Genomic DNA, 14,716 nt, shown 5'->3' on the forward strand with positions numbered 1-14,716 from the left:
TATTTGATTTCTTTCTAGCCAAAAGTTTGCCAACTCCAGAAATTCGTTGGTTTACTCAAAAATCAAAATTATTCTCATGACTAAATACGTTGTTATCTCAATCAACACGATCATACGTTGTTCCAAGTAAATTATAATTGAAGTGAGCATTTCGTATGTCGAATCAGGATGAATATTGTTACGCGGAAAAAGCTTTGAGATTGTAGTAAGATGTCGTTGAGTTGAAAGAAGTTTATATTTCTTGACTAAAAAAATCGCATTAGTTTACAATAACAGAATCACAGATTACGGCAATTCAACACAAATTTGGATATCACAAATTTCGTTCAATGTGATGTACGGAAAGCTCAATTTAAACATCGGCTTCATTCGAGAAAACAACATTCAATTCATTCCTCAATGTAATCATCTCCTAGCTACGAATTTTTTATCAATTCATGAAAGTAGAAAATTTCTCGACTGGAGATTATATTAGGTTAAAAAAAATAGAACTTTTCCATTTTTGTGGTGAATACATGTGACTTGACGCCGAGGACTGTTTTATTTGATTCAAGTAAATGTATCTCAAGAATAAATAATTGATATTCCCCGTAAGGTCTTATTTTTTATTGAGAAACATCTCAATAAAAATAATTTTATGCGCCCATCCATTCATTCGGTTGAATGAATACAGAAATCCGAATGTCAAATTTAATTTCGACATCTATTCATGCCAACTGGTTTACTTTCGACTATTTAAATATCCGCAAAGCGTTGACGACCGAATAAAATATTTTTCCGTCACACGGCATCAGCACAAAATCTATTACTCTAAACGACAAAAAAAACCTCCTCCATTCTACTCCACAACTAGCTGAAAATACTTAATTACATAATTTAAAACGAAAAAGGAGTTAATTACGTGGACAATGGGGGGCACTTGCGCACGATTTCACGGCCCCTTTGGCCTTGGCTCTTGACGTACGATGTACGAAGAGAAATAGCATCAGTGTCGGCATTCGCGTAAATGGCTGAAGGAAATTGACTTTTTGCCACGGCTCTATGAGGTTCGTGATCCCAGTCTACACAAGATACAGTGGATCGCCATAGTCTGATGCAGATTCCGGCCCATTGGCAATTATAACATTGAGGGGTCGAATTTCCCACGTTCTATGATGCCACGCTGACGGCACTTGCACAACTTTATAACAGTGTGGCGCTATCGGCCCAAATAAGTTTTACAATGACGGAACTTTTTGTTGATGCGGAGGGATTACCATCGCGCGTGGGTAAAATGGGAATTATTGTGGCGCCGCTGTAGAAATGCGTAATTGGATAAATCGCAATGCCCTCGACTACCATAAATCAAGAGTTCTCGCTGCCTCATCTGCGGTATTTTCCACTGTGGGTTTGGGTGTAGAATCGTCCGCCTGTCGGGGAGGGGAGCCAGTGAAGACGTCAGGAGGTGTGAGTAAAAATATATTGCAATTAAAATAACTTTATTCTTCTCTACGGTTTATGGTCAAAGTCGGGGAGGAAATTATCATTTTCCTCGTAACTGTCGCACGTCAATCAACGCAAACCGCGATTCCGTGGATGTTTCTTTTGTATGCGGGGGTTTTTCTCGGTGTAACCGGTAAATTACGCTACTCTTGTATTTTGTTTTATTGCGCGGCGGAATTATGGGCGTATCACAGGAAAATTCATGAGATTTTTTAATATGAGAGGTTCTGCATTTGTTTTGTCAGGCCAATGTCGGGCCAGGGTTGGGCCAATGTCGGGTCAGGGGTGGCCCAATGTCGGCCCAGGGTTGGGTCAATGTCGGCCCAAGATTGGCCCCCTACTAAGGCTATAATTTCAAAGGAAATAATGCGGTGGCCACTATTTTCGAATGATTATTTTTTGAATGATTGTCGAAAAACTAAATTGGCAAAAAAGTTCACATACATACGGACATGACCTAATAACAGCATATTCCAACTTCTGAGATCAAAATTAGTCATCCTGACACAGAAAAATGGAAATTTTAGATTTGACGAATACAGCGCTTCCATTCGGAAGCAAAAAATAAAAAAATTGACGAGAAATCTTCGACATTAGCTTGAAATGAGTGAAACAATCAACCACTGCATCACGCGATTCGTCCACGAATATTCGCTCTCCACTCCCCATTGACATTTCCCCCACCCAATGGGAAACCCAAAAAACCTTCATCTCCCTCCAAAAGGCGACGCCCATAATCCACGTGCTTTTAACCCATGAAACACGCTTCGGCCATTAACCGAGCGTTATAAATCCCCGGACAGTTTCACGGTTGTGCTATAATCCCGTGCGCCACCAAAAGGCCACAGCCACACCTCTCGGAGTCACCCTCGCTGTGTACTCAGCACTTGAAATCATAATATCCAAAATGCCCTACCACAATCTCGCGTAAGTGGTCCCCCAGCGCCACAGAGTCAGCCACTCGCCTAGCCCCAGCAGAGGGAGGATAAATAGCCCAGTGGTTACCTCGGGATAGTAAACGATAGTCGAGCCGTAATATACTGTTAGAGCCGCTTATACCCCAAGTCTTGCACACGCAGACATTATCCTATATCGTTGTACCTTTCCGAGAGAAAATGCCAGTGAAATAGTGTATAAAATCCTCCCCCCCGAACCCGAGTTTTTCCCAAGTTACGACGATCCGTGGATCGATAAAACATCATTACCCCGTGCACCACGCAGTTGGACACCGTTGCCAATGCCTCAAGCGTGCGACACCCCACCGATCCATTAGCCAAGATAGCCCTATTATCCCAGGTGTTATCCTCAGGGGGGTTAAGCCCCCTTCAATCGCAAAACACACATTATCAATTTTCAAATCGTTCTTAATTATTTTTAACTGTCAATTCACACTTGAGTTAATGCCTTGTTAGGTCCCCCAGAACTCAATTCTGATTTTTTTTTTTTCGATTGAAGGGAATTGTAATTCTTTATTTATTCTGCAGATAAGAATCAATGATTTTTAGAATAATTTTTTCGAGTTTGTTACTGGCTTAAGAATGCTTCCGCTATTTCGAATTGAAAATTCAGAATTTGAGGTAAAAATCAGTGAAAACTGTGAATTTCATTCAAATTATTTCATCAAAATTAATAGAAATAAGAAAAAATTTGAGTTAATATGTTCTAGAATATTTAATTAATTAAAAATTCATGTTTTGATTGAAGAATCAATTCAATTGGGAAATCATTATTTTGATGCTGATAAAAAAATTAAAATTCTATTAATGTTTAGTAAAATTTGATATTTTTATGTATTTTACAATGAAATTGTACACACTTGAGTTAATGCCTCGTTAGTTACCCCAGAACTCAATTCTGAAATTTTTTTCGATTAAAGGAAACTAGAATTCTTTATTCATCCTTCAGACACGAATGAATGATTTTCAGAATTTTTTTTTCGACTTTGTTGCTATTTTGAAAAATTTCGGCTGACATTCCCGACACACTTCTTATAAAATTTTATCGAGTGATAATTCCACTATTTCAGGGAATTTCGTCCCTGAAATTTTGCACTTTGATATAAAAACCCCTGAAATCTGTGCATTTCATTTCAATTATTCAATGAATATAAATAGAAAATTAACAAAATTCATCTAAACATATCCTTAAATCTTTAATTAATTGAAAATGCACGTTTTGATTGAAAATTCAAGTAAAGTAGAGAACCATTATTTTCATCTGCTGAAAAATTTGGAATTCCATGAAATTCTCAATGAAATCTGACTTTTCACGTACTTTTCAATAAAATTGCAATTATTTCGAACGATACACTCATCAATAAATCAAACAGATTTTAATTTCAATTTCCTGTCTCTTGAATTCTCTTTTTCGTTTGAAAAAAGTACACTGCACAAAAACAGTTCGTCTGTTGCTAATTTATCGAGACAGCCCCATTATCCCAGGTGTTATCCTCAGGGGATTAAACCCCCTTCAGTCGCAAAACGCACATGAATTTTCAAATCGTTCTTAATTACATTTAACTGTCGATTCACACTTACCTTAATACCTCGTTAGTTCCCCCCCGATGCATGCGCGACACCTCTTCGTGATTCTTATCTCAATGGGGTTATGAATTTTCATCTGGGAATAATTGTCCTGGAAATTATCCGGCGTAAAGGGGGATAAACCCGGTGGGGCCGCGTATCGCGTGATGCTTGATGGACGGGGAAATTCATGTCGCGTTTATTCTTTCCTTTTGCGAACTCTTTTCTCCCCCTTTCATTTCACCTCGTCGCGGTGTAGAGATGCGGAGGCATTAACAATGCACCCCCGCGCTGCGGGCCGCATTCCAGTTGGGGTCAACGGTTTCCCTGGGCTGACCCGCGATGTTGGTTAAAGAAGGCTGTATCGCGGGGATAAGACGAGATGTGATCACGCGCGGACGACTGGGCCCTTCGGCTTGCGTGGGATTCTGGGGCGAGCGGGGAGGACGGGACGTGGTAATTAAAATAAACCACGGCATTATCGAAATGACACGGGGCGAAAATCCTTCAAGTGCCATTTGCGCCAGAGATCATTCTCCAGGAGTGATCATCTGTCACTGCGTATGAAGAGGCACTGACCGATGTACCATTTCATCACTGGGCATATTGTACATTTTGAATACATCACGAGAGCTCGTGCTGGACGAGTTGACGATTTACATTCGGGACGTGAGAACAATTTTTTTTTCTTTCTTCTCTCAATTAAATTGAGGATTTATGATGATTAATAGGTGACAAATTTTCAAACGGATCGATTCAAGTTCACTAGGATTTTAGGGCTTGCGGAGGTTATTTACGATTAGAGGAGTTGCTCGAGCTTGTTGAATTACGAATCGATTATATTCATATTTAATTTAAAAATCATATTTATATTTTTTTTTCTCATGCGGTTTTTGCGTGAGGCCAGCTCAACTAGTCTAGAGCAATTTTATCAATCTTAACGTTACGGAGAATAAGATGAAATGGAGCCAGTAAAATGTTCAATTCTAAGGCTTTCAATTGAGTATGATAAAAATTGTTGTTAAAGAGAAAAAAAACATTAGTATTCTCCGTTATCCGGAGCTTGGGACTTAGCATGCTCAGTTAAATAAATAAAACCAATCGCGATCGCGTACATTAATTGTCACATTCAATCGGTATCAATTGATCAGTGATTTCAAGCAGACATTTTTTAAAAATTGAACAAATGAAAAATGGGAATTTCGCGGCTAGTGGAAGGACAATCACAAACCCCGTTGTTGAATCGCCCCTGAATTTATCGAAATTCTGGAAGTATTAAGGAAATGCGTTATTTTAAATTAAAATTAATTTTTTTATGAGTGAGAATTTCCATTATCTCACGGAGAGAAAATTACAATCCATCGGCTGTGAAAAATTCTAGTGCTGTTAGGGTAAAATTTCTTGGTATTTCTGGTAAAATTTCAGGGGATTTCTGTGAAATTTTCACAGAAATACGGGGCAAAATTCACGTTTTCCCCAATAAAATTTCTAGTGCCGGCACTGGAATTTTTTCCTAGCCGTCACTTTGCGCCTCTTTTCCCCTGGTATCACTAGAATTTTTCTAAAAAATTTCTCTCCGTGCTCCTCAATAATCATCCCTGGAATGAATAAACTATTCTACTGGTTCACATGAATAAAATCTCCTGCATACCCCAGAAATATGATTAATTCGACGGCCAAAACCTGCGAACATGTTTCACCCAGACTAATGAGAGCAGCGTAGTAACACAGCGTTAATCCATGGCGCAATAAGCACAGCTCTCTGGTGCGGGTAACAAAAAAAAATGTAATTGAATTTTTTGTTGTTCAGTCTGTGAGGAACGTAAAAAAATCCCATCGAATCAAAATGCATTAATAACGGCTGTATTAATGGCCAACATTGCCAGGGCAATATATCCGCATGAAGCCACCAATGGCCAACACAAGATAGCTCCCATGGCACCCAACTTTTCTTTTCGTATTACCATTAATACCCATGTGTGTATGTATATTCCGTGGCTCCATGCATATAGACCGGTATTGCCCCCGAGCCTCGTAAATGGACTAATTACTCACCGATTACGAAATAGTGTTTGGCTCGGTTTGCGGATTTCTTATGGCCGTCATTAGTTGCCGATTCCCCGGGAACACGCATTATGTAATAACAATGTCTCGTGTACAAGTGATCCTGTGTGTACGGCTCACTATGAATCCTGCAAATTGTTAATATGAAAGGGATTTCTTCGGTGGAGTGCTCTGTGGAGTGAAATTTTTCGGCTGGAATTTCTAGGGGACGAAATTTGGTGAATTTTTATTGAGTTAGTTTTACCGGAATTCAAGGAATTTTGTCATTAATTTCATAATTTGATGAAAGAATCGGTGGAAAATGGAATTTCAGTTCAATGATCCCATAAAGATGAATGGAAATCAGGGTAATTTCAAGGAAATTTTTTCTTCGATTTTTAATCAATTGAAAATCCTGTGAAATTTAGAATTTCAGGATTCTTTTACCGTAAATCAGATTGAAATAATAAACTGTAGATGAAATTTTTGTTTAGTTTTCGGCTCAAATTTCTGGTGGATTTCTTAGATTTTTATTGAGTTACCGTTCCACTAAAATTTCAAGTAATTTTTTCATTAAAAATTCACTATTTAATGTAAAAATCAGCGACAATTGTAAATTCCAGTTCAACTGCTGCATGAAAATTAATAGAAATCAGGAAAATTTTGAGTTACTTAATTCATGAATTTTTAATTAATTGACAATTTAGGATGATTCGAGGGGTCATTGGGTACCTGCTGCTTAAAAATTTGTAATTCTATTAAATTCCAACATTTAATGTTGAAATTTTCACACAAAAATTAATAATTTTGAAAATATTTTTTTCGACTTTATTATCATTAAAAAAATATTTGACTTATAATCCCGATACACTTCTTAGAAATTTTTATCAAGCGACAGTTCCACGGAAATTTTAAGGAATTTCATCGTTGAAAATTCACAATTTGATGTAAAAATCACTGAAACCTGAATTTCATTCTAATTATTCTACGAAAATTAATAGAAATGAAACAATTTTCAAGTAAATATATTATTGAATGTTTAAATAATTGAAAAATCAATCTCATTTAACGGCAATTATTTTCAAAACCATCTCTCAACACCTCAATCCGATTCAAACTGAAATTTCCTCTCCCTTAAATTCTTTTTTCACAAAAAAAAGCGCAGTAGGTGCGCGTCTGTCGACCTCTCTCCAAAAACTATTCACTCGTTACTAATTTACTGAAATATAATCATCCCACTAGAGCCATTTTCCTCAATTTCCAATGCTTTCGTTAGAAATAAATCGCGTGAAAATCGCAACGACATAAATCTGGCCCTGCGACGTATTTCATTGAATCGGATGAATCAGGCTATTACTGAAGGTAATAGGATCGAAGGTATACCAGGATTCAAGGTGATTTTCCACATTGATACTTTGTCTTCGTTCGTTGAAAGGTTAGAGTGAATTGGATTGCATCATCCCCCGATTGTATGTGACGGCCACTGAAGTACCAACATTGGATTATCCGAGTGGTGCACAAATATAGCGAAGGAAGAGTGCACAGTTGCACACAATAGGGTAAAGGGTTGATGGGCAGTGGTTGAGGACAGCTGTCTATAAGAAAAAGCCCAGCGAGACTGATAAGACCGGTGATCTAACAGACTGGACCCCAAGTGACGTTTGATGAGAGTGTGTGGTTGCCCTGTAACACGGGCAAATGGTGAGGACTGATGTAGAGGGCAATAATTGGGTGTGAAAACCGGCCACCGTCGGGGCACCGAGCGACATTTAAACGTTACCAGATAGGATATCGTGTCACAATATCGTGAGAGATTCAGTGCGATAGGATTTTAATTAAAATAGTCTCTCAATGTCTAGCGTGCACTGGTGATGACTGCTATTTGATTTATTTATTGACACAATATCTCGGTTACATGTTGCAGGTGAGAAGCCGTACCAGTGCACGTGGGAGGGCTGCACGTGGAAATTCGCCCGCTCGGACGAGCTCACACGGCATTATCGAAAACACACGGGACAAAAACCATTCAAGTGCCATTTGTGCCAGAGATCATTCTCCAGGAGTGATCATCTGTCACTGCATATGAAGAGGCACTGACCGATGTACCATTTCATCACTGGGTATATTGTACATTTTGAATACATCACGAGAGCTCATGCTGGACGAGTTGACGTTTTACATTCGGGACCTGAGAACAATTTTTTTTTCTTTCTTCTCTCAATTAAATTGAGGATTTATGATGATTAATAGGTGACAAATTTTCAAACGGATCGATTCAAGTTCACTAGGATTTTAGGGCTTGCGTAGGTTATTTACGATTAGAGGAGTTGCTCGAGCTTGTTGAATTACGACTCGATTATATTCATATTTAATTTAAAAATCATATTTATATTTTTTTTTCTCACGCGGTTTTTACGTAAGGCCAGCTCAACTAGTCTAGAGCAATTTTATCAATCTTAATGTTACGGAGAATAAGATGAAATGGAGCCAGTAAAATGTTTAATTCTAAGGTTTTCAATTAAGTACGATAAAAATTGTTGTTAAAGAGAAAAAAAAACATTAGTATTCTCCGTTATCCGGAGCTTGGGACTTAGCATGCTCAGTTAAATAAATAAAACAAATCGTGATCGCGTACATTAATTGTCACATTCAATCGGTATCAATTGATCAGTGATTTCAAGCAGAGACATTTTTTAAAAATTGAACTAATGAAAAATAAGAATTTCGCGTTTAGTGGAAGGACAATCACAAACTCCATTGTTGAATTCACCCCTGAATTTATCGAAATTCTGAAAGTATTAAGGAAATGCGGTATTTCTTATTAAAATAAAGTGTGTAATGAGCCGTTAACGGTGAGCATTAGTATTCTCTCCAATTAAGGCAATGGATGAATAATCTCTCAACAATAATTGCGGGGATTAAACTTTTAATCAAATTTGCGTGAAAGGTGCCAAAGTAAAAAGCGCGCAAACCCATTATTACGACCAAGAATCTCTTAATTGTCTCCATCCTCTCATTCACACTAACCGTTCCGTAACAAAACGACGAAAGGAAATGTTAAAAATTAAAATCAATTCAACACTGCCCTAGATCATTCGCTGGAGAATGCTCGACAACTTTTACCTTCAAAACCGCCTAAATGCGCTTTCAGAATGATTAATCGATCCTACAATTACTCTCGATGCTAAATGAAATCGAATTGCTCGTAATCACGCTTGAAAGAATACGAAAAAACCTGAATGAGGATGCTTCAACTGCTTCTGCTCATTATTTTCGACGCTCTACTCCCCGTTCTCATCGAAAAAAAAATCTAGATATACACATAAATGTACATAGAGAAAAAAATCTGCGATAAAGAGAAACGTAAATCGAGGCGGTAACACTGAGAACTTTCTCTCGTCAAGCACGACAATACACAAGTAATATGTCTGAAGTATATAATAAGTTTTAATGGTGGTTATTCGAGACAACAAGACGCAACGAGATGCCAGTAAATAGCCAGTGTTCCTCTTTCCTTTCATATTTTTTTTTCTTACTGTAATAACTGATTGATTCACGCGAAATTATTAAACGAATTAATCGTTGTTAAAATGTTACACCTGGTTAGATAATGTAACTAGTGCCTTCTCTAATCGTTGTTACGTGGATCGTCAGTACGTGTTGAACAAATATTTCCAGTATGGGGAACTGCTAGTGCCTTATCGATTATCAATTATTACAGCACTTTGTGAATATGGAATTGTGCAGTGAAAAATTTAAGGAATTGTAGAAGTTATTTTTAATCATCGATGTCTCCAGATTTAATGGGGCAATTGGGACAAATTGAATCTCATTTTAAAGCCTAGATATGACTTCAAAATTTTAAAAAGTTAATTTTACCCGGGGGACCGTGAGTTATTGATGATTGAGAAGCCTCGGGAGTAAAAAACTATTGAAATGCGGGGAAAACTGGAAAGAATGGACAATTTTAAGAAATGTTGAAAGGTATGAGGTGGTTGACAAGATGGCGGCGCCGCCATCTTGCTTGGGTGCCTCCGCGGGACTTTCAAGATGGCCGCGACCTCACCTCGCATTTTTAAACATTTCTGAAAATTATTCATCTTCGTAAAATGATATTTAACGCACTTCATCTGGTTTCTCTGAGAGGAACAAGTTTTTTAAGTCATCTTTTTCCCCCGCATTTCCGAATTTTTTTTACTTCTCTCCCCTATATGTTTCATAAAGATTAGCCCTAGATACGTCACCTCATGAGGGAAACGTCCCAGCGCGTCGTTTTTTCAAATTGCCATTGACTAATTAACTGGAAAAAATTGACCTTTTGAATCGAAGTGTCTAAAAAAATCACGAACTGTCAGAACAATATAATTACCGAAATTCCTAAAGAAAACAAATTACTCCCAACAAATGATTTATTTTCTCCGATGCAATGGGAAATAGACCATTTCATTCTGGGAATCTTGGGAAAATATTTATTCCGTTCATCAAACTGAAAAATCACCAAAAAATAATGAAAAATTCTGATAAATATTAACATTTAAAATGAGACACATTTGAGATCTCCAAGATGATGATTTATATGTAAATTCGGTAGAAGTGTCCGCAACTTCTAGCGAAGAAATTAACACGGGAAACGAGTGTCCGAAAATCTAGTGACTCTCCGGGTGAAAAGATCTATCGCGCGACGTTACGCTCGTTCCGCGACGTTGCCGGAGCCTCGCTAACCGCGTCCGGGCAGCGTAGAGTGAATTCGGCAACGCTGGCGCCTAAATACCGCAGCGGCGAGCCTCCGCGGAGGTGACCAACTGCAGACTAGGGTTTAATTCGGTGCTAGCCTAATTTTTTTATTGATATTGCCTTACGAGGGACCACAAGGGTGTTTTGATGAGTTGGAAAATGGCCTGACATCCGTCCAAACCGATGAAAATACATTCCAATACGTGAAGATGCATTCCAAAACAACCAACTGTTGACATGTTTCTCGTTTCGTTCGTAAATTTGGCCTCTGACCTCATCCATCGATTTTCACCGCCTTCATTCCCCTCAAGGACGCGTGACATTCCGCTACCACACGCGTCCCTAGGTCAACGGTTTCAAAACGACTAGACCGGAGCGAAAAAAAAAATCTGTGAGTAATGTGCGGCGGACGATGAAGAATTAGGTTCGCGCAGAATCAAAGACAGAGCATTATAGGTCGTTTCTCATGGTAATGTCCCATTGAATTTTTCCGTAACCGTAGATGGGTGATACATTGAATGGGTGAGGAAGTGGCTGGAGGAACAAACTATTGAATGTGAACGGTTTTTCTTTGAAGGCCCCACCCAAGGAAATTAGCATTTCAAGTGCCTTAAGAGACGTTAACCGGCACTCAACTTATCGAGGTTACGCAGTCAATTAAATTAAAATGTAGATTAGGGAAAAATTGTGGGTTCGGGGGACAATTAATGATCATTAGCTCGTGAATTCGTTGTAGAATTCCGTTAAGAGGTTGCTTTGTTTTATTTTTATCGGTAATATAATTTATTGTCGGTGGCAGGTGGTGAGGTAGAGGAAAACTTCTAGTTTTTGGAATTAAATTACTGAGAGGCGATGGAATTAAGGCGAATACTTGTGATTATTTCAAGTGAAAAATTTTTGTGAACAGGATTTGTCGATTCCTTGAGGGTCACGAGGGTTATCCTTTTTTTTAACTTCATGACCCTCACTTTTCTTTCAAAATCAAAAAATTCTCAAATTTCAAAAATTAAAAAGTTGAGAATTGAAATTGTTTTTTTTTTATTTTTAGAATTTTGATTTCAAGTGATACACTTTCAATAATAAATAAATTATATGTTAGTCTGAAAAATAATTACAATTTTCAGAGGTATTGAAAAAAATGGAACTAAAAATCATTTATTTAAAAATAAAAATGTTCTTGATTCAAAAATCCAAATTTTTTAAAATTGCGAACTCGATATTTTCTCAAAATAATAGGAAAGATGAGATAATTCAGGCATAATCAAATTGGGAATTAGAACTTTAATGTCTCCATTCAGAAGAGTTCAAGGAATTTGGAAAAAAATTAAAACAACATTTATCGACGTTTCGCTGATTATTCCAATTAATTTAATTTTTTCAACATCCCTTGAAATCTTCTGCATATTTAACAACAATGGAGATGAATCAGAACATTTATTTGTTACGTTATTTAATAACAAATAAATTATAAGCTAAACTGAAGAAAAATTACATTTTTCAAAGGTATATTGAAAAAAAAATCCAGATAAAATTATAACTCCAAAAGCCCAAATTTAAAAATTCAGAACTCAAGATTTTCTGGAAATAATCGAAAATGTGTTTTTTCATCCGAAAAATTTGAAGGAATTATGAAGAAAAATAAAGCAGCATTCATCAGATCGACTGAGAATGAGTAAAAAAAATCCCACAATTAGCCCTCAGAAATTTTCGCTGAAAACTAGGAACACTTTCCTTCTAAAATACCACAACAATGGATATCTAGGGTCAGTAGAGGCGCCTCGTCGAGGTGCCCGTCCCCTCGTATTTTCGATTCCCCAGCGATTCAACCGAATAAAATCGACGCAATCGATAACCCCGTGCCTCCCGGTCAACGCGAAAAATCGCGAGTCAACGCGGAAAACGCGGCCAGTAACCCATATTAAATGACAGAGCAGTAAGAACAGAACAGAACAGACCGACAGGTATTAAACAGGCGCGCACGCACACGCCCTTCCCTTTTTCCTGCAGCCAGGCTCAACGACTAAAAAGGAACGGGCGATTAAGTTTTATCAGCCGGTTTATACCGCGTCGAGAGACCCCAGAAATTGTGGAAATGTTGCTTGAGGGGAGACTCCACGGAAATTTCAAAATCCCAGGGGCCTTTATTTATCGCACTGATGCATTTACAACTTCAGTTTTAATGTAATAAAATAAGGAAAAGTTAAGTTTTAATTATTTTTTTATTGATGGAATCTTCTGAAAAATTTTTGTTTACACAGAGAGGATTTATACATAAAGATAAATAAATGAGACTCGTTGAGAATATTTTTTTTGAGTTTTTGGAGTTTTTCTAATTCAATATTTGCGCTGTTAAAAATTTTCTACTGACGTTTCCGGTAAGGGTCTTGAAAATTTCTAACATTTTTAACATGTTCACTGAAATATCTAGGATTTTTTTCATTAAACACTCATAATTTAATGGAAAAATTCGCGTGAACTGTAAATTTCAGTTCAATTATTCCGGAAAAATTAGTGAAAAATGAGGATAATTTAGAGAAATCTCTTTAAATTCCAGATCGCTCTGAATTTTCATGGAATTCCACGAATTTTAAAGGAATTCCCTGAAAATTACTAGGGAATGTGGCACAGAATATTTACTTTCAATTAAAAATTCATCTAAATGGTGGAATTTTCGTCTTCCTACCGCTGAAAATTCAGCCAATTTTGTTACAGTGTACAGCAAATCATTGAAGTACGATTTTTTTCAGATATCTGTCATCATTTCAGTAGCGAAGCGGTAAATCGGTTCAAGTTGATTTTAACAATCGTCCAGTTTTCCCCGAATATCTCGAAATCTAAAGGAAATAGCAAAATTTTTGTTAAGACCTTTTTTATACCCCTTAATTCGCCCCACAAAAAAGGTCATTACAAAAATTTCGTTATCTCCATTATATTTTGAGATATTCCTGAAAAACTCAGCTAAGGGCTAAAGCGACAAACCATTTTCCCTCATCGCTACTGATTTTTCTTATTATATTCTAAATAAATACTTCAATAATTCATGATGTTCTTGAAAATCACTAATTTTTCAATTTTTTCACTTCAGTCAATTTTTTAAAAAATCAAAAAACTCAAAAAATTAAAATTGTCAAAAAACCTCATTTAGCTATTTTTGCATATTACACCCGTATGAACAAAAATTTGAGTCAATCAGTCGATAATTCCGTCATGAGGACACCTTCGAAGATTTTATTCCCCCAAACCCTCCGTCTGACCAATAAAAAACCGAAAACCAAATTTCTGCTCATTTTTCACATTAAAACTGAAGTAGTAAACTCATCGGAACGACAGGCCCCACAGATTTCGAAACATCCCCGCGGCCCCCCCTCAACCCCCTCCGTCTGTTTTATTTTCAACAAGTGAAAACATTAGGGAATAAGTAACTCAAGTTATTAGGAAAGAAACGACAAAAAATATAGCCCATGTAAATAGTCTGTATATGTTGGATAAAAAAACAGTTTCTTAAGGTAATAGGGAAAATAAGATAAATCGCACTAAAACGGAATATCGTCTGAGCCTACGAATAAATTACGTAATCCGTAAGTTTCACTCTGATAACCAATGGGGGCCAGTAATTATCTCTTGGATCTCGCACGGATTTATACATACGCTCTGTGCGGTGCTGTGGTACAGTTTGAGGCGAAAGGGAAATGCTCATTAGGATTCAATGTACTTTTTTTATTTCTAATCCGTACGTTTTATTTCTCTCGTATTTTTCGGGCCGACGGACGAGTCTTGTGCCTCGTAGCTCACATTATAATTGTTGTCTGATTGAAGATGTGCGCTCGATGAATTGTGATAAAAAAGTATATGAGGAAAATCTGCAATGAGGGGCAACAGCTCCAATTTCATTATTAACATTATTTATAATCCTTTTCAACGCGGAGAAGAAAATC

General features: G+C 37.2%; 1 protein-coding gene across 1 annotated transcript in view; it reads left to right on the forward strand.

Moving 5' to 3' along the window:
- Positions 1 to 8,556, forward strand: part of LOC107040520 (zinc finger protein with KRAB and SCAN domains 1) — a 30,830-nt gene extending 22,274 nt beyond the window's left edge. The window contains exon 6 of the mRNA XM_015260639.1: positions 7,972 to 8,556. Coding sequence (XP_015116125.1) covers positions 7,972 to 8,144 — 173 coding nt within the window. The 3' untranslated portion in view covers positions 8,145 to 8,556. The remainder of the gene's footprint in view (positions 1 to 7,971) is intronic.
- Positions 8,557 to 14,716: the final 6,160 nt, after the last annotated feature.

The sequence above is a fragment of the Diachasma alloeum genome, unplaced genomic scaffold (assembly GCF_001412515.2).
Source record: "Diachasma alloeum isolate Michigan unplaced genomic scaffold, Dall2.0 Dall_scaffold_00338, whole genome shotgun sequence".
NCBI classification, from domain to species: Eukaryota; Metazoa; Arthropoda; class Insecta; order Hymenoptera; family Braconidae; genus Diachasma; species Diachasma alloeum.